At 34.1% G+C, this 21522-nt stretch overlaps 1 protein-coding gene and 1 long non-coding RNA gene across 3 annotated transcripts in view; both read right to left on the bottom strand.

Moving 5' to 3' along the window:
- LOC124456063 (serine proteinase stubble-like) overlaps nt 1–21522 on the bottom strand; it is a 77304-nt gene that overhangs the window by 46782 nt on the left and 9000 nt on the right. The window contains exon 2 of one of the 2 annotated variants that reach the window (XM_047006602.1): nt 8107–8604. The exons of the other annotated variant lie outside the window; for it this stretch is intronic. Within the exon in view, the coding sequence (XP_046862558.1) occupies nt 8107–8604 (498 nt within the window). The remainder of the gene's footprint in view (nt 1–8106; nt 8605–21522) is intronic. 2 annotated transcript variants of the gene reach the window in all.
- On the bottom strand, nt 20333–21203 carry LOC124456066. The gene is made up of 2 exons (XR_006952093.1): nt 21028–21203; nt 20333–20805 (listed from the first exon to the last, which is right to left on the bottom strand). It is a non-coding gene; the product is annotated as an uncharacterized LOC124456066 (long non-coding RNA).

Raw genomic sequence — 21522 nt, 5'->3', positions numbered from 1 at the left:
GTGAAAGGGGCGCAAAATTTGTGTTGGCCACCGCAGTAAAAACTATGCCACCACGCCACTGGACACTAGTATATAGTTGTCCGGTATTTGTATAGTGCTCAGTTTTTTAATGAAAGTTTCAGTGGATTGTAGCTTGTGTTTTGATTTGTTTGTAAGTGGTTGCAGTATGTTAGTCAAGTACTTTGAAAGCTCGTAAGTAGGCGAACCGCAGAATGATACAATTGGTCGCATGGGTATTTGTGGTTTGTGAAGTTTTGGTAGTCCGTATAGTCTGGGTGGTCGTGGTACTGAACATCTGAGTCGATAGTAAATACGTTCAGATATAATGTTAGATTTTCTCATAGAGAAGATCTTGCTGTTAAGTTTGCGTACTAGTTATGGTGTTGGGTCTCGTTTGAGTTGTTCGTACGTTTGTCTGTCGTTAACAAGGGTGTCCATTTTGTTAAAGTAATCATTCATTTATTAACCTGAACGATCATCATTTACAAACATATAACGATACTCCCGGGTTCAAACCATTTACTTCAATGACTGAAATGTCGCTCGCGAGATCGTCTTTGCCAAGCATTTACAATTTATTTATAAATTTTTCACCCTCTTGAAAAAATTCACAGCTTGGACAGCAGCATTCATGTCAATATATGAATTTGTAAAAGATTTCCATAAATTCCATCTGATTGTAGTTTAGTTTCTATCATGCTTATAAAAATTACTATGAAACGATCAAACATTCAATTCAGACAGTGAGCTTGACTATGTTAGTTCAGTTGGCTATCAGTCGAAATCCGTCAAACCAATCACAATAAAACAAAAATTCAAATGAACCAATTGTAAGATAGCAATTGGACTCCCTTATACGTCCGGCCGCCCCTATTATCAGTCGATACCATTCCAGACTGTCCACTGATCTGGCCATTGACCAATAAAATAAGCGTTTTTGGCGTTCATAGACTCCTTTATCCGTCGAACCAGTCAAGCCACCCCGCTTAACAGTCGGTCAATTAAAATTCAACTGATTTTGTTACCAACGAGATATTCATTGGATAAGTCATTAGTTTTCAATAATAAATAAAGCTGGATTTTTCTCACGAAGTAAATGCCATAAGAAAGTAAGAATAATTAATGAATTTTTAATTAATATGAATAGGTAATTTTTGAATTTCAAACATCAGTCGCTCGACGGATTTGACATACTCTAGACCCGCCCCTGCATATATAGAAGTTTAGTGTGATAATGTGGCCAAGAGCAACAAAAAGAAATGCAAAATTTGAAATGTTTTCATGTTTTCATGTTTTCATTGAGTTGTGTTGTTATTGTAAACGCGCGCTTTTTTTGCACGCCGTAATTTTCCCAGCCCGGTTGGCCAAATAATATTTTGATAAATGCTCTCTCGCCTAGCGGGCTAGCTCGCTATCCGGGCCCGCTCACCTATATATAATCAGGCCCTTGTAAATTTGACCTCAGTTTAATGGCAAGTTTATTTACATCTTTCCGAAGCTCACGAGATCAATTCTTTCCTGTATTATTTAAGACCAGTCCTTAAGAGTTGATATTTTACCAGACAATGTATCTTTATTAACTTCAAAAGGCTAGGCAAATTGTAATTCGGACGGTATTTTGTTTATTTCCACTATTTGAACGTCGCGTATTAAATATTTCTTAGCTCACATATTTACACAACCCAGCAACAAATTAAAAATTATACAAACGAAACTCTGGAACCTAAAATCACCAATTATAATTATTTCTCATCTTACCTAAGTGGTTGAAGTTGGACTAAATACTCATACGCTTTTTTTAGATTAATATTACCCTCGCTTCGCTTTAAGCTGGCGAGTATAATGGTACTGTGGTTGCAGCCTACATTGCAAAATATACTTAGTCTCGTGATAATATAATCGCGTAGCAGTATCCTAGAATAATTATATTTTGCACTTTCGATAGATTTTTAGAAGACGCAGAGAATAGAGCTTAAAATAACCGTCTTTTGATCCTTTTAAAGAATATCACTGTTTCCAGCTCCTAATATAACCTCTATACGTGTTTTAATTCTGCCATTTGGTATCCTCAACGTGATAACGAAGCTGAGTTAAAAAAACATTTTAAAAGCCTGGAAATAAAGGTTTTCAGCCTGTGTAAGTGCAACCATAACTATTCAGAGTATGAAAGAATTTATATCTGGCAAATGAAAGTTACAGGTCTTTCACTTGAAGGATTGACCACGTGACTATAAATAATTGTTTGGTACTTGCTTTACTTTGCCAAATTTACGTTCTGGAAGCAAGTCTTAGTCTAAAATAATGCTAAATTACTCACAGTAAGTTGAAATGTACAAGAAAAAGTGTGCATTTAGACTTTACTTGAAATGGAACTAAATTGTCTATGCAAAATAAAATTATTTGCAGCAGTGGTACCAGTCTGTCGTTGTAAAATACAATTATATTTCTTAAAACTAGTTTGTAGCTCAAAATACATTCGTAAGTAAACTGAGATGTTAGTAGATGTAGATCATTCAGGTTGCTAAGCAAAGCGTTGAGAAGGAGTGTTGAAACTTGAAATTGACGTTTCGACACACTTAGCGGTGGACATCCAGGGCAGGATTAACCATATTGCAGAAGGGGCGTCCGCCCAAGGGGACCCCTCTCTTTATGGGCCCCGCTCTATACTCAGTTCTAATTTTTTTCGGTGTATTAGTGGACGGAAAAAAAGCACCAGTGTCGAGGTGTTCGCTCCTCATCTGGTTCACTACTTGTTATTTACCTTTATTTTACCGTGCATGTATAGACGTCTTCTGGAGAACAATCACGAAACTCTATTTCCAAGCACTATAATTGCACTGCGGAGATATCTTAGTCTCATGATCTCAAACTGTTCTGGAGAACGGTCCTTTTCTGAACTTAAGCTAATCAAGAATCCAGGGTGGCCCACAAGGGCAACGTCAATTTCAAATCATTACTCTAAAATTAAATATATCACATCAAATTGAATTTCATCGCACCAAATTCAAATTCGTCACATCAAATTCAAATTCGTCACATCAAATTCAAATTCGTCACATCAAATTCAAATTTATCACTCATCATCATGCATTGTCCTTATGCCCGTGCATGCCCTCAGCGGCTTTGTTCAAGAACACTCATTACGTCATGTAATGATGCAATTTTGATGAGAAAAACGTGGCGAAACTACACAAATCATAAAGAAGAGGTGCGTATTTCATTTGGCGACCATCATGTTTTGCAATCATGGTGGTCATTGCTTAAATGCTCATGTTGATTGCAAGTTTAGCCCCAACTGTGGAAAAGGTAAGCTTGTACAGGAACTATTGATAAACATAGTCTTTCACAGGTTTAGATACGAATATTGACGAGACTTAAATTGACGAGAAAATATTGGGTGCTGAGTACTATAAATATCAGTGCAATTGTTGTAATGCTTTTATGCCTTTAACTGCATGCGAATGACATTCTGTGTATGGAATTTATTACTTCATTACTAGCAAGAAATATGTGGCTTTGATAATGACATATTTGAACTTCTTCCATTTTACTGATGAGACTAATTTTCTGAATATTACAGCATGAGTAAGTGAATGTGAGATTATTTTAAATTTTTTTTCCTATTATTCAGTGTTCTCCAGCTCAATCCAAAGTAGATGAATTTGGTCAAATCATCAAATCTGAACAGATAAAATAAGGTGAACTGATATAATTGTTGATTTTAAAGTTTAAACTCACTAAATGAATACAAAAGCTCATTTTTATAATTTATAAAGAAAAACACAAATCTTTTTGATGCTTGATATTGCTCATTTTGTCATTTATATGAAGCCCGACGACATGTGCTGTAATTTAATAACACCTTTGTTTGCCTTTATAGCATTAACGTACTGGTTTAATTCAGGAAAAAAATTATTGAAGATAACACAAATACATACTACAAATTGTGACCTTTAAAATTGCCAATCTTTTTGTAGCTAAAAGCATCTTGCATTTATACAATTTATGAGACTTGAATTTTGAGTGGTAAATTTGTTAGATTGGTCATGACATTACAATACGAGCTCTTAGGAATATAGCCAACATCAGTAGGTGATTTTAATATAGCTGAACTAGTCAATATCTTTTTTACATTTTGATGAATTATAATATGAAGAATTTGTAGATGAAGATCTAAAAACTGCATCCACTCACAGAAAGAAATCAATAAAACATTTAATGAGTACCAAAGAACTAAAGGGTCTCAATGGAAATCTACTGTTTCAAAAGGGAAGGGACGAAAGGGGAAAGCTCTGACAAGACTGTTAAAGTGTTTATTGGTCTGTTTGAATTCAATGAAAAAGAAAAAAGCTTAAATCCAAAACGTGGAAAGCGAATGGCACTGGAAGTGTCACATGAAGCACCTTACAAAGAAATTTTGAAAAATGCAAAAACAAAGTGGAAAGCTTTTCATAGTAATCTCTACGATGATTATGAAGAATACATGCTCCTTTTTCAAGATGGAAAAGAAGCTCTTTTCCTTCCTGGATCAAAAAAGCAGTTTTTTACTTTAAAACAATACAAAGAAGAACTAAGAAGAGATTATAACAAGATCACTTCGTATTTATGCACCAAAATTGATTCTATTTTACAGGAAGAAGAAGTTTGTAGAGAAAAAGCCTCCACCTCCAGGAAGAGATTTCAAGTGAGGCATCTGATGGTAAAGATGCAGAACTTTTTAATGAAAATCTTCACTTCTTTGAAGATTTCTCACAAGTTAATTCTCAAGTTGTGAGAGATGAGAGCCTAGCCAAAACGTTACACCTTGAACTTGATGATGATTTACCAGTGCCCACAACTGTTGTCACTGAAAGTGAAGAACCAAGAGACATTCCCAATTCATATAAAGTTGACAACGTCGATCTTTCCACATTTATGAAAGGCATTGAGAAAAAAGTGGACTACAATAGACAGTTTTTCCTTGTTGTGCGACGCAGTGCCTCTATTCTTCGATCTTGATCTTCATGGCAGCGAGAATGCAAAAGATCTGACCCCCCAAAAGTACTTCGAGTTAAATACATCAACTCGGGTGCCATGTCTAAAGAATTTTTATCTGAAACAATCTCGCAAATGAGTTCGACAATGTTTCCCAATGGAGCACCAATTGACTCCGTGTACAATAATTAGAATGGAAACTTTAGAGCTTGTGGTGAAATGGCTCCTACTTCCATTTCTCAAAGAGGTCCTCCACTATGCATTTTGGATGAAAGTACTTACAACTTGATGCTTAACCCTAATATTGATATGAATAACTTAGTATTAGAAGAGCACTTTACTGAAGCTGATCGTGAGCTCTTGGAAAGTATAAAGAAAGATGTTCATACTCACAGAGATTTCATTATTGAGAGTGGGTACACCGGCATTATAGATGGCTTTCACACTCATGATATAATAGGAACTGTTATGGTGAGCACAATTGGCAAACGAATTCTTTTTCTTTAGGAGTTTGCTGAAGGGCTAAATGTTTGCAGTATACTGCAAGCAGTTAAAGAAAATGAAGAAGTAGCCAAAAATGTTTTGGTGAAGGGGAAAGAAACTCACGATGTAGATGCAAATTATATTTTTTCTCTGCTGTGCCCTGATTATTCTGATGATGGTACTTCAAGAAGAATGCTTGAAGAAACCATCATGGATAACGTTCAAGATTTCTTCATGGCACTGGAAGATAATCACCTATCTGGATACAAAGAGTAAATTTCATGGAATGATACCAACCCCGCTAATGTATGCTGCTGATGATTAAAAATTGGATGAAAGCACTCATTCCATAATGGCAAATCTGACACCTTCAGGATCTTAGGTTGGCTTACAGGCCGAAATCATAGGTCATTAAATGGTGATGTTGTAAAAATAACTGTCAGATTTGATCATAATTGCCTATTAAGGAATCCTAATCATACTACCTGCTTTCCTATTGTTGGAGCTTGTGGCCGTAGCATAACAATCTCTGTTGCACACATGAGCAAAACTGGTGATTTTCAGCATCTCTTTTGCTAGGAATATGTAAGATTGGTATTTTTGCAACTCCTTAATTTTCCAAAACTAAGTTGTAAACAAGAGAAGCATTTGAAACTGTATAATTGACACAGACTTTAAGAGTATGGTTTAGTTTACATAACACATTAGTTTATGTTGCTTTTAATTCACAGCAAATCTTTTGGCTTTTACTTTAAAATATCGTAAATTTTATAAGATGTCACCACAGTTATTCGGACATAGTAAACAGAAAATTATATACAATGTTATTATCAGAAAGATTCCACAAGCTTTAGGTTTACTGATGTTAAATAACCATGTTAACTTAACAATTAAAAAAACATATTTTGTAAAATGAAATGCTCAATTTCAGCTTTTTTGTAATAACAGTCGTTTTGCAATATTCTGTCATCAATTGACCTTAAAAAGGCAATCCACTCAAATAGGTATAAAATCAATGGTCTTTTGCTATGTAAATTAATTCATTGTAAAGATGCAAGGCATGTCTCCAGTCTAAAGGCAGCTCTAAGCCTGCTTGATCCATGACATGTACAAAGTACTCTTCTTATTCCCTTTTTGTTTTCATCAAGGTAATTGGTCATAGAACCTGGTCACACTGTTGTTGACTTACAGGTTGGCCTTCCTGGTATGGTGTCAAACCTTGATCTTCTTATATAATGTGTATTCCAATGATCTTTTACATGGTTCAAGTCTTGTTGAATGAGACTTGATAAAAAAACCCAAACGGTTTCAGTTTATCATATCCATTCAAGTGCCAACAAAAATTTGGACACGGATTTACATAAATTCTCTGCCTTAAACGATGAGCTCGTCTTGTTTCACAGCCCTCAGGATCTAATTCCTTTAACAACTCTTGAACTTTTTGCTTCGGTATCATAAATCCTTTCCTGCTAAGAATATGCCACATTCCCCGATATCCGCTCATACAATCTGGTGAATCTAAGTTCGCGCATAATTCTTCTTCTTACTTCCAACTCCTTGTATTTCCTCAATTTTCAAGAGAGTCCTAATGTTTTCAAGCGGCTTTTCAAAGTTCGAATACAAATATGGACGTCATGAAATTTCGCCAAAAATTCTGTTATCGTGTCGTATTTATAGCCTTGTTTACACTAGTACTTGATTGCTACAACCTCACAACACAATTTAATTCCGCTCTGATTACAAAATTTATCCAGAAGTGCGACTTGAGCATCGCAAAAATGCCAATTTCCCATTTTGAAATTAACGAGAGGTTTAAATTAACAAAAAAATAATAAGCAACATAAAGTACTAGTAAATATCCCATATGGGCCTAGCACGAATTGAAATTTTGAATTTGGCGCGATGTATTTGAATTTGGTGTGATGAATTTAATTGTAGTGTAATAATTTGAAATTGACGTTGCCCTTGTGGGCCACCGTAAGAATCAGTTCGTATGACACAAAAGCGATTAAACAGCCTTGTTCTACTTAGCATCGAAAACGATCTGCTTTGCAGCATTAACATGTCATCCATGGTAAACAAGTTTGCTCTAAAGAAATCCCGCAAACACAACTTTACTAAGCAAAATGAGATTCTAGTAAAAGATATGATACATTACTTAAACGTACATTTCACACACATGTATACTGAATCCTAAGAAGGTTTAGCTGGTTGATTAAGTTTAATTTTTACTTTATAATCAGTTCTCAATATAATTGTCAATTAATATTATTGATATAAGCTGATTTGGATGAGAGTTTAAAATTTTAAATACATGTACAAACGTTCTTGTTTTAATATACGGATATTTTTGCACATCATGGTATGTTATTTTTTAATCTTTCTGATTTCAGCACAATCTGAATTTCAGCCTGCCTGGGTGGAGAGAAGGGCCCCACGCTTGTCTCTCTGATGTGTGCCACTCTCTCCCAAATGTGTTTTGGATATTTTTCAACAACATACAAACAATGGCTTTATCATTTTTTCTTGCTTAATGAAGATTGCAGTGGGTAATGAAATATATAGCAATGATACTACAGCACTTGCCAAACTGAAATTATGGCATATTTGTTTCTGGGAATATTTTTGACTTAACGTAAAAGATCTTACCATCTTCGCATATTGTATTTGATGTTCCGTAGCGTGTCCACTTACAGCTGGTTGTTATACTTCTTCTAGCTACTACTCCACCACTTGGTGCATTTTTAAACAGGTATGGAATGAGATACAAGTTTTTATATTTTAGCTTTAAATAACCACCAGAACAAGTCCACTGCTTGTAACCACTTTGTAAAATACATGGTTGAATAGATGCCTTGTACTGGAATAGTTTCGATTGTGAAGATCTTCTAACAGTCAGACAATAGTTGTTTAAGGATGATTGTAAATGACCAGTTGAAAGCCATCGCCAATCTTGATCAAAAGCTGCCGAACAGTGTTTCAAAACTAATCGGGCCTTTTGAGAAGCCACTTTACGGCTTTTTACAAGCTTTCCTTTTAAATATTTCAAATAATAACTGTATCTTCTTGTCGAGGTATAGACTGCAGTTAGACATTTCTTATATCCTTCGCTATGAATTTTGAACCATCCATATGGATTGACAGGAGCTAAAAGGGAAAATAGAAGCCACTTAGAAGGAAAACTTAACGAAATTCCGATATTAATGTTGTTTCTTATGAATATACGCCTAAGAGAATAATAATTCTGTCTCTAAACATTATCTTGATCATAGCCTATCGTATATTGTGTACATCATTAAACGTGGAACTATGACCCAAGACATTTAATTTCATCAATATTTTTCACAATATATCCACATGATTCAAGCAGATGATCCAAGACAAAATTAACGATTTTCCTGACGGGAAAATAATCAAAATTTGCCATGGATTACGTGCTTATAGTTATTACGTTTAATATCTACTGTCAATTCACATATTTTAATTATAATAATGTTTGCATATCCTTTGCAAAGCTTGTATTTGTATAATACCTTTTGTAATTTAGTTTTAACTTGTTAATAAAACAGAATGGGATGTACCCACAAACGATATGTTTAAACAAGTACGTGTAATATAGAAAAAAAATTACTTTTGTCACGAAAGGATGTGCTTTGTAAAACATAATATTTCTAGAAATTAAGAGAATAAATAGGATAAAAAAGATGAAAGCTGTAATTCCTAATCGTGCACAAATTCATAAAATTTCGACATAACGACATAGCTACATGATTTATAGCTCGACTTGAGGAAACGGATTCAGAATAACTGAGTTATCATGTCAAGCTGACAATTGATTGGACACCATACTTTAGCAATAATTTTTCTCAGTATATTCGTTTTATTTTATAAACAATTGTGTGTATTCATTCAAAAAACAAGACAAACGATAATCAAAAGATTCAATTCATCTAATATTTATATATAATATTATTTTTCCGGAAGCAGACGTGTTTAACTATCTACGTCACAAGTGCCAACAACAACGTCTTACAAAGTTCGCAAATAATACCCAACATTACAGGTAGTCAAGGACCTGTATTAGAGTTTGTATGCATTTCGATTACTAGAATAAATCTTAACTGTTTGCGGGTAAAATGACCATGACAAACAACCACTGCGAACAACATGGATACACATACTCAAAATCCGCCACTATTTGCCGATATAGAAAAGAGTTTACAATTATATAAAGTGACTAGTTTTCTTCTGACAATAAAAATGGCTTTAACGGTTGCATTGAACTAGCAAAGAAATATAAAGAAGCATTTGATATCGATGAAGAGTACAAGACTTTAGGGGAAAGTCATAAAATTATACAAGACAGATTGTTAAAGTGATATGTCGAAGAAATAGGGTACATAATATCAAGTGTTGTTGCAAAAGACTGTTACGGCTGCAGTGTTACTCAACCTTCGCAAAAACGCCATGAAGGTTTGATGATGCCGAACAATGAAAGAATTGATCAAGTATACCTGCAAGGACTGGAGAAAGATATTTTTGACAAAGCAAAAAGACCTACTGAAATAAGAAACAATGAATTTTTTGAACAAGATTTAATAATTTTTAGTTTACTAATCAGTCATTTTTAGTTTACTAATCAGTCAATTTTTAGTTTACTAAACAGCTAATGAAACTTGTAATAAAGACTCTGAAAATAAAAAAAAAAGCTACCGCGATGTAAGACTGTAAGAGAGCAAGTAAATTAAAAAATACATAGCTAATACCTCAAATCTTCGTGAAACTCGGAACTATAGTTCAATAACATTTGAAAGATGAACATGCCGTTAAAAAAATCATCGGTAATCCCCCCCCCCATCCTTTCAGTTGGGGCATGATTAATCCTTATGCAAAATAGCAAACTATTATATAGATCGCCGTCTAAAAATATCCTAAGTCATAAAATTTTAATCGGTTTAGCTTAATGAGTAGTTGAAAAAGAACAGAGCAATCAACTTCACGTTCATGTCTACTGTGCGAAAAAGAACTTGTCCAATCCTGCCTAAAACCTTACAGGAATTTATTCAGTTGCAAAATTTATCAACTGTCGAATACTTTGAAAAAAGAGAAAGCTAACACTTTTTGATCAACAGTATTATTTTCCATAAAAACAGAATTATATCAACAACTTTCGATAGTCGTGTTTAGTGACAGCTAAAAAATGTCAGCGCTATATGCATTTAGCTATGTTGTAAAAATTAATTACCAATCACTGAACAAAAATCTTTCAGCTCAATAAATATTGATGCGACTTTCGTTGACCTATTTTCTGCGTGATGATGGGAATTTGGTCTCATAAATATATCGCTCACGGGAGTTTGAAGTTTGAACTGCTTTAGTCTTGAGATATTTTAATGCTTTTTTGTGAAAATACAATTGTTTCCTCAATGGATGAATTAATTTCATTTGTAAACACAATTTCGAATACCCAACTCCAAAATTTTGCGCACGTGCTGTATATATGGTTGATGATTATTATGTTTCATGATAAAAGATAGAAACAGAGACCATGATAAAGGTTCTTGTTCCACATGAAGATTTTTCACACTATAAACAATAGTTGATTTTAATTTATTCAACATTGAAATGTTAACATAATCCAATGGTTTATATAACAAAAATTCGATGATCACATTTAATCATCTTCATCATTGACAGTTTCAGTAAAGATGTATTCTTTTAAAAGTCTGTTCATAAAGAACTTTCCCTTCTTAACAGCTGCTTCCATAGCTTCCTGTGGATCAAAGTCGTCGTTTTCTATAAACCCTGGTATGGTATCCAAGGATTAGTTTACACTTCAGTCTAAGCATCCCTTTCTGTTGACATCAAAAATTTAGATTCATCGGTGGAACTTGTCGAAGCATTGTCTTCACTCTGTATATCCTAACTGTATGAGTCTGAATAAGGCATTTCTCCCTGATCCCTGTGTGGGCAGTACTCTTTCTCGTGATGACGTAATTAAAGCCTCGATTAAATATTTTTCCACAATATTTGATGCTCATTCTCTGAGTAATATCTTTTAAAAAATGTGATGTTTTCAGGTATCGATGTGCATTTGAGCATTTGAGCATTTGAGCAAGTGTTTATGAGCAATTATAAGTGGTTTTGAGCAAGTACTCATCTGATCGTAAAACCAATGAAGGTGCAATCTTAACTCATGCTATTGCCATTATGTATATCTGTATGTAAATGAAAGTGTTCGTGTGAGTCATGTGACATGAGCATTTGAGCAGTGCTTATGAGCAGTGATAAGTGGTTTTAAGCTCGAGCTCATCTGTGTGATAGGTGGTAATGATCGTGTTCCTCGTTTGCAAACACAATTCTCCGATTTTTTTTAATAACGAGCTCATCAAGTAACAGTACACGCACATCTGAGAGCAACGTGGAATATCAAGAAAAGTTTATATCAGTCGAAGCAATTACACAGTTGATATATACTTTAGTTCACAGCTACTGTCAACAAAAGCAAAAAGATAATGAAAAAAAGGAGGTATTTTTACCTCTGTATAAATTAACATCAGCTTTACCCAAGTTTCGTTTAACAGATTTTCAACGTACATCTTCTGAGATGAGCTGGTCCAAGGTACTTTAGAAATTTAAAGTCTTCTGATTTACCAGGCCGCACATGTTCTCGATTGATAAAACCCTAAGCACGATCATTCTTTGTCATATCGATCTTCCTTTGTCAACATTTCCAAACAGTTTTCATAATCTGCCAAAGGTTCAGGATGACTTCCATCGTTTTCAGATCTTCGTAACTAGTGAATCTTTTCAATGAGAAATTCCAGCACAATCAAATTAATGAGATCACTGTGATATACTCGTTTAACTAATAAATATAAACGGAGCGATTTCTGGTGCTTTATTGGATGAAGTTTATATTTACATCTTAACATATTACCAAGGACTTCCAGTTTTACTCTGTAGCTAATACAGTCTAGAGACCCTTTGATCGTTAAAGTAATAAAATTTGATGATATGATTTACAGTAATCCCATAGTTTTCAAAACTTACACGTTTACGTATACTTATCATTGCAACAAAAAGCTAAATAAAATTCAAGTTAATATTTGAATGTTTCAGCTGTATACAGGTGCATTTGTTCGTGGTCTTGCATGTAGTCTATTATCAATGTTTTCCTGTTTACACCAATAAAATGATGGCAAAAATTGTCCGTATGCCATCTTACATTTTTACACTTCTTCAGCTTTGACACAAACATAGGTCTTCATCAAAACATTTTCTGTTATAATCTCTCATTGGTGTCAATCCTGTGATAACTGGGGACCATATTCATATATTCTTTTATGTCAGGCTGCTTCTTTTGAAAGTGAATTGTTTTGACAAAAAATTAGCCAGACATAGCAGAATATATGAATATGCCCCCCCCCAATTAACACAGGATTGACGTCAATATAATCTCTGAAGATATCTGAACTCCTTCATTTCTCAAAGTTTAATAAAGTTTTAAAAAAACCGCTTGAGCTGCAAGATCTTTGAAGATCGCCATGCTTTTCTTTTTAAATTATTTTTAAGTAGGAATCTTTTTATTTGACAAACGCCATGTTTACCGCTATTTACAATTGTTTCAATTCCCATTCATCATATTAACCTATTACACTCAAATTTCACCAGTTTCCGGTTGACACGCACGCGCCCGGTTTATTTTCACGGACTGGAAACTAATTGACACGTGTAAGAGCTCCGGCAACTTACGGGAACATACCTGCAGGCTCTCTACTACCATTGCAAGCACAGGTGTTTTGACGATTATTTGCTATTTGCTCTATATCTATCAATACAACAAAATCAAATTGTGCTAGAACTTTACGAACTTATTTTATACACTTCCACTTCAGAACACCACAAAAAGTTACTCAGTGATTTCTATAAAATATTATTTATTTTCATTTCTAAAACTTATTCAAACTTCAGTTATTTTGAAATTCAATAAGAAATTCAATGACAGAAAATCCTGTACATTAAGTCAAGCCGTAAATATTCAAATATTTCTTGTTTATTTTTATCAAGCAACAAGTAGAAATCCTGCAATTGTGACAAAAACGCTATTGCCCAATCCATGAAAAGAAGCAAAAACATAATGATAACAAATGAGCTAACTTTTCTTTCGTGAATGTGTAGATAAACTTTGATATACTTCTTTTATAGACTAAAGATTTTAATCGAGAAAACAAGTTTCACGCTGGAAATAAAACGACGCACATCATTTGCATTCATATGTAGCCGACAATTGCTCCTTCGTTGATAGTTACAAAAAGCATCTCTCGTAGGATCCGAAAACTGGCAACCACAATTGACTCGCTGTTATGAATTTTAGGTTTTACCTTTATATTCATTGTAAAATTGCTTGTCTAATGCCAAACACACACGTTTTTATTTGCTCGTTCTTCCGGGGAGGGGGAGTGAAAATTGTTAATAACGATAATTTTGGTAAAACTCATCGGAAATAGGTCCGCCATGTTTTGACAACATCGGATTTCTAAAGCCGTGATTGAGACAGTGAACTTTAATATAAACTGGAACGACAACTCTTACAGTTTAGTTTATGATTGGTTGATGCCAATCATGAAGTTAAATTTTAATCAGCTCCCCACTGAAATAATGACTCTTACAATAATGACGGACTAAATGCCGAAAAATACGTAAAAATACTTCAAGATTTAAAGGATTTTATAAAACTAACAGTTTATATGATTCACATCCTCTTACATTTTAAAAATGGTCCAGTGATATATATCTTACTTAGTGACTTAGTTGATCTAAATATAACTGGAAGAATACCTTCGTCAGAAATTTGAAGCCGAAGTCTGCAGTATTGTTTCCACTCTTTCCACGCTTGTGATAAACACAGCCGAAACAAGATACTTTAGTGTTTTTGAAGAAACCGTGAAAACTCATTTACTGCAATAATGTAAACATAGCAAACTGTGAGAAACGCGGACGTTTTTGATATTTGCAAAGCTGCGATGTGATGTTGGAACAATCGAAGACCACCTGGACTTAATAAAGTCTCTGTTTTGAAAATCTATATTTAAGAAAAAAATCGTAGCTTCTTCTGACTCGGCTGAGTTTGTAAGTTTGACTAATATTCTTCAAATTTAATAGTACTTAAAAAAGTAACGCAAAGTTTACTTTTAAAATTTTAAAAATCTAAACTCTGATTTCCTATCCGTTAGAAGTTTTATGGGGTGTTCACATTTATATTTATCTCGCAAATTGCATGTCTCCGCCATATTGATATTTCTATAAGTAAATTACATGAAGAATTTCATTAAGCCGAAAGCCGAGGCTATAATATTCTATATATAATATGAATGATGAATCTTTAATTAACTACGTCGTTTCCTGCATGTTTTGATTAAGTTGGAGGCATGGGTAAGCTTAAACTCGACATCTGATTGGTCAAAATCATAAACGTCATTTTGCGTGTATTTGAGTCTTCGTTTTTACCAAAATTCGGTTATGTGGAAATCCAGGAGAACAAAAAATCCTCTTGCACTTGTACGTCGATCAGTCAAATTTTTTGTAATTAGATCTAGACCTTATTTGAGGATGGCGTTGTTTCAACATCGTGTTAGCAGCCGCTTTATCTAGCAAAGATGTAGAAACTTTGGTGTCGATTTAAGAAGAAATATTATCGTCTTTGCGATCTCGCAAAATTTACACGAAGGAGAATTAGCGCAACGTATCGGGGTGGATATCTATCTTAACATTAACTTGGAAAATTTCATACCTGTTGCTACCAAGGACAACAATCCGGATTTAATTGCAATAAGGTTTGTAAACATGTTGTTGTATGTATGGATTGTGTGTTGATGATGTTTTTATCGACGTTATTCAAGCAGTAAACTTTGTTTACACATTTTGGCAGAAAGTGCACCATGAATGAATTTAATCATTGTTGCTTTATTCAGTTCATTGCTAATTTGCTATTACTATTAAAGTTGTGCAAAGCAGTGAGCCTTGCTTTTTTGCTAGAAAATGTATTATACCGCAAAGGATGTGGGCGTTGTTAACAGTTCGCTCTCATGAATTTTCATTATGGATACAATTGGTTATTTTGTAGTTTAAAAGCTATCCTCGTGAAATTTAAAAATTGTTTTTAGTGCCTTTATACAATTTATTTACTTACAACTTCTAACAATGTACATCTTGCTTGAAAAGAAATTACTACATCAGATGCTTCAACCAGCATAAGCGTTTTCTATTTTAAAGTTTATTTCATATGAAGTATTGTACTGAAAAACCTATACTTTGTTTTCCTTAAAGATGTAGATTGTTTTTGCTTCTATTGTTGCAAGATCTGTGTACTTCATTCCGCGTTTGTCATGGAGTTAACAGGGGCGGATCTAGAGTATGTCAAATCCGTCGCGCGACTGATGTTTGAAATTCAAAAATTACATATTCATATTAATTAAAAGTTCATTAATTATTCTTACTTTATTATCGCATTTACTTCATGATAAAAATCCAGCTTTATTTATTATTGAAAACTAATGACTAATCCAATGAATATCTCGTTGGTAACCAGATCAGTTGAATTTTAATTGAACTGGAATAACCGACTGTTAAGCGGGGTGCCTTGACTGGTTCTACGGATAAAGCAGTCTATGAACGCCAAAACGCTTATTTTATTGGTCAATGGCCAGATCAGTGGACAGTCTGGAATGGTCTCGACTGATAATAGGGGTGGCCGGACGTATAAGGGAGTCCAATTGCTATCTTACAATTGGTTCATTTGAATTTTTGTTTTATTGTGATTGGTTTGACGGATTTCGACTGATAGCCAACTGAACTAACATAGTCAAGCTCACTGTCTGAATTGAATGTTCGATCGTTTCATAGTAATTTTTATAAGCATGATAGAAACTAAACTACAATCAGATGGAATTTATGGAAATCTTTAGTGAAGTGTATGCATGAATGTAATATATCAAAGTCAATTTATGCGAGTGTGTGATGCGATTTTTGTTAATATGGCGTATGGTAAGCAGATTGATGCTTCTAAAATTGTTGCCGCCGAAGGACTTTTAGCTATGATTTCTTTAGTGCTTGGGGAATCGTGACCGTTATATGGCAGCGAATACCTACATTCCTGAAAATATATTTCAATGGACAAAAAATCTGTAGCCATAAGGCGCCATACTATTATTTACTTTATCATAAACAAATGTTTGGGACTTTTCAGTTTATGATCATTGATCATTCAATCATTGGACAGTTATACTACATATTGTTTAAGATTTAAGGAAACTAACATTAATTACATGAGAAGCTGTTTACTATAACCTGTGATATTGAGTCTTCTGATCCATGAAGCTTTTTATTTTGACAATTTGACAGGAATGGTATTAAACCTGAGTATTTCACATACATGAAATGTTGTCCCATGTCACATTTTGTCGCCTTTTCTAACTGAACACCTCATGTAGAGATGTAAAGGTGTGTTAATCTACGGCTCATACCAGATTTTTTGCCATAAATTCCATAAATTCCATAAAGGCTATTGACATAAATAAAGGCGTATGCAAAGCATTTTCTATAAAGTAAAAATGTCTTTCTATGTATGCAGATAAACCTTGAAATTTGGCAAAACAGCAAAGTATTTTTCATGATCACTAGGTAATTTTTCTGATGATCATTGTAATTTCTAAACTAAATTATTTCAGATTTACATTTAAACAAGCTTTGATCATCTGAAAAGATATTTATCATAACCAGTAAGCATGAGACATGAACCAATTTTAACATTCATGTAATTATATAATTAAAGACATGTTGGTTACATTCTGTTTGTATTGCAAATACAATGCTACCAGTGATTGCTATATAGCACACCTTGCATATACTTACAGAAGATAATAGTCTAGTGAAATGCCTAATAAACATTTATGGCATTAAGCTGTCCTTAACTGCAAATTTTCAGTCTGATAATTTTTGCTTAATCTTTGGCAGAAAAAAATTTTGAGTTTTTTCTCAAAAAGTGAGTTTGCTGGCACTGATGCGGAGATGGGTAAAGGGTTACAATAAACTTGCATGGTTTGAAGTCTGAGCTTTTCTATATCTATGAACTGTCGCTTGTAGTACCAAATTTCTAACTTAACTCATTACATAGAGGTTTGAATGGGGGTCTCTAGGGGTGTCTATGTCTGACAACTTTGTAGAAATTTTTAAAGAATATGTCTGTTTTTGAATAGCATTATTGTAAAATAAATTTTACGTTCCTAGACATGCTAATGAGCCATATATTTGGCATGATAATGAGCCTAAATATTTGGCAAAACATTCAAGTATTGTTCACTTCATTATTTTTTTTTAAAAAAACGTAAGCAAAATGTGTTGTTTTTACGCAAAACGATGCCCACAAAATACATTTTGTATTGCTCTAAAACGCTGAAAATGGCATTTTCAAGGCTCTGAAATTCAAAATTTCTCAGGGGAGAATGCCTTAGACCCCGCCCCCCAGGTGCGGAGCGCCTCCGACGTTTTATGACTGATGTTTGAAAAATCCTAGATCCGCCCCTGTATATATGTTGCGTGCGCTAAATCAAAATAGACGAATTGATCAAATTCTTCTCTACGCAACAAGTAGACGAAAAAATTCGTTCAGAGCATTCAGAAAATCTTGCCCCATATTATTTGGAAGACACACTCGGATATCTAGCAAAAGTAGGCGCATTCGGAAACTTCTTACGAAGATGATTTCCGACACCCGAGGCTTATTTTTCGTATTTCGTATACCGTTTCGCTCAATATCAGAGCTCATCAGCATGCCTAGGATGCAGTTAATTAATGCACTTTATATACACTGCGGCATCCGACATAGACGGCCAGGTCTTTGCAAACCCAACCTTAAAAATTTCTTCATGATGAGCCACGATAATAAGCAGTTGTGAGCATGCTCATTATTACTGAAGGCACACCATCAAAGCACAAAACATGCCTTAAGTCCCAGGGGCGGATCTAGGATTTTTCAAAAATATCAAATTTAAATGTACAAATAATATGGAAGGCACACTCGGACATCTAGCAAAAGTAGGCGCATTCGGAAGCTTCTTATGAAGATGATTTCCGACACCCGAGGCATAGAATAGAGAATATATAGAAGGGCAACTCGCGTCGGTAACCTTTGATGTAAGCGTGGCGCGCAGTTTGCTTCGCGCATACCGGAAATGTGACGGCCGCCATTACTCTGGCCAGTAAAGTGTACAACATTTACTATGAAAATATACGGAGTGGAAGCCGTAAAGTGGGTTAAAATGTAGATTTTTTGAGCTGTTGGCTGTTTTTGGCATCTTTTTGAAAGAAATTGAAATAAAAAGGCAAGTATTTTGTATATATCATGTAACAAATGCATTTATTTAATATATTTATTAGCGAAACTCAGTCGGAAAGCTTGAACAGGTTCTGAGGTTCACAAGTCCTGAGGACTTGAATGAACTTGGATGTATTACATGTTAAATATATTATTGTGATATAAAAAGCTTTTGTTTTCAATTTAGTTTTATAAAGGACAAAAAATTATATGCACAAAGCCCTCAAAAGTGTGTGACTTTAATGTAATTTCTGTCATTCTTTTTAGTTGTTGCGAATATGCGGTTCGCAAATTTTATGGCGTAATAAATGCGCATTCTTACAAAAAGTTTCTGCAAGAACTCAAATGGGAATTCCGCACAGCAATCAAATTCCTTTGGTATGGAATTGACGGTGTCTAATATACTTCGACCAACACCTTCGCTCTTTGTGTAGACAGAAAACGTCTTAATAAATGTGTCTTCAAGTTTGATGATGTATTCCAGATAAGGATAAGATGGTGATTGTAGTCCTCCTCAATCAGATTTCTTTTCATCGAATGCTTTAAGGTGGCAGAATAACTTTCTGCTATCATCCAGCTCTGTAGATGAAAGAGCATTGGTGCATTTCAGACAAGAGTGGAGTTTGAAACTCTTCATTAGAAGAAAACCAGACACATATGCAATGGCATTTTCCCTCATTTAGTAACAAAATTTGGCTCCTTGTAGTCAGTAGGACCAATTGCTAAAATTTGTTGTGCGGAGGTGGAAAGACTTGAACCGTTTTCTTCTTGCTGACTTAATTCTTTGCAACATTTTTGGAATACTCAACCAGCATAGAATCAAGGTCGTTGTCACAATTTCCAGATGAACAGGTTAAAAGGGAACTGAAGAAAAGCTTTCTAAATGCTTGCATAAATTGGGTTGGAGTGGGGTTGTCACTATTGCCTCCCTGGTGACGAATAGTACCAAAAATGGAAAATGTACAACTTTATAATCTCGAATCAAAAAGTTGCAGTAGAGACACACACCTGAGAAAGATACACAGCAAACCCAATATACAATGGTTTGAGCAATTTGAGAATTGAATAACATTGGAAACTTATTTTGATAAAGACATTTCTGAGTGAAAAATATGTACAAAATAACAGCAATATAATAAATATTATATTTTCTTAGTGGTTACAAGGCTAAAAACATGTCTTTGTCATTAAAGATTTACATGCTGCACAAAAATATTTAACACAAAACAATTTAAATTTAGAATGTGTGCATTTCATGCAATAGAATATACAGAAAAAAATACAGCAATTCAGTACACATAATTACATTTAAAAATTTAATGACAACTTTATTCAGAGATGGGTATAAGAGAGGGGTGTGCAGCCCTCCTAGCTTAAGCTAGATGGGGGTGCAGAAGAAATGCTAATTTCTCTATAAATATTGGTATACTAAACAATTAAGCTGAAGAAATTGTGATCAATGTTTAATAGAGCACCCTTAGAAAAACCACCCAATCATAATAAAAACGTAATAGAATTTAATAAACAAAGTTTAACATGCTACTGCAACAAGTAGCCACTAAAATCTAATCCAACATACTAAAACTACATAACACAAGACACTTGCAACATAATCCTCACTTTAGAACTGAATGCCAAAATAACAACTAGAAAAAAATATCAGAAAATCAATCATAACTATTGGTAATAAATTTAATAGAGCACAAATCACAGCAAGGCAAAATTTATAAATAAGGCAAACAGAGTGTATACCTCACTAAAACTACATTTGGTATTAAAAATGCCCAACTATTAACATATTAACATTTCACTCATGCTTAAAATGATAAACAAACCCTCCATGGTTTGAAACTGAATGTTGCAAATTATTATCAGTTATAATTCACACACAAGCATCATGAATCATTATTGGATTACTTGGTTAGCTGGTTGATTAACTTGATTTATAGTTTAGCAAGTTGGCAAGTTGCAACCTGAAATATTACAGCGTTGGTACAAGTAAAACTCTGACAAGTTTGTGTTTTAAATAATACATTTATAATAACACCTCAAAAGTTTGAAATTTATAATTCAGAATGGACGAAAACGCAAGAGATTTTACTTCTGGACTTCTAATCACCTAACATACTGACAACTCTATAGCAGTAAAATAAACACCCCACATTGAAACATGCAATTAAATAATGGTCTCTCACCTTATTTCTTTCACGTTTTGTCACAAAATTCCATGATCTTCCAAAACAGTTTGCGTTTTAGGCGATTATTATCCCAAAATCGCACTTTTCCAATATTATTTTATAGTACGCCAGCGTCAAGTTACTGGCCAGAGTAATGGCGGACCTAACGCATGCGCACAGAAATATGCCACGCTTTTCACCTGCGAGTTGCCCTTCTATATATTTTCTATTCTATGCCCGAGGCTTATTTTTCGTATTGCGTGGATTCTGCGTGATAAATTTGCGTGTAAAGCCTTAATTCGCGGCAATTTAAAACTTATCGCGGGAAAATGGAAATAATTTGAAATAGTAAACAGTCTCTGCATATTGTACATCACCACACAATACAAACGAAGTTAAATTTCTGTTTATGTTTCCGCTGGTAAACTGTTCTTATAAGAACAAGCACATATTTTTATACATATGGAAAGTATTGACATTTCAGCAGCGACTTCTTTATTTAAAATCAAACTG

This window comes from Xenia sp. Carnegie-2017, unplaced genomic scaffold (assembly GCF_021976095.1).
Source record: "Xenia sp. Carnegie-2017 unplaced genomic scaffold, XeniaSp_v1 HiC_scaffold_41, whole genome shotgun sequence".
Lineage (NCBI taxonomy): Eukaryota > Metazoa > Cnidaria > Anthozoa > Malacalcyonacea > Xeniidae > Xenia > Xenia sp. Carnegie-2017.
Note: the sequence above shows the minus strand (reverse complement) of the source record. Positions and strands in the feature narration are given on the sequence as shown.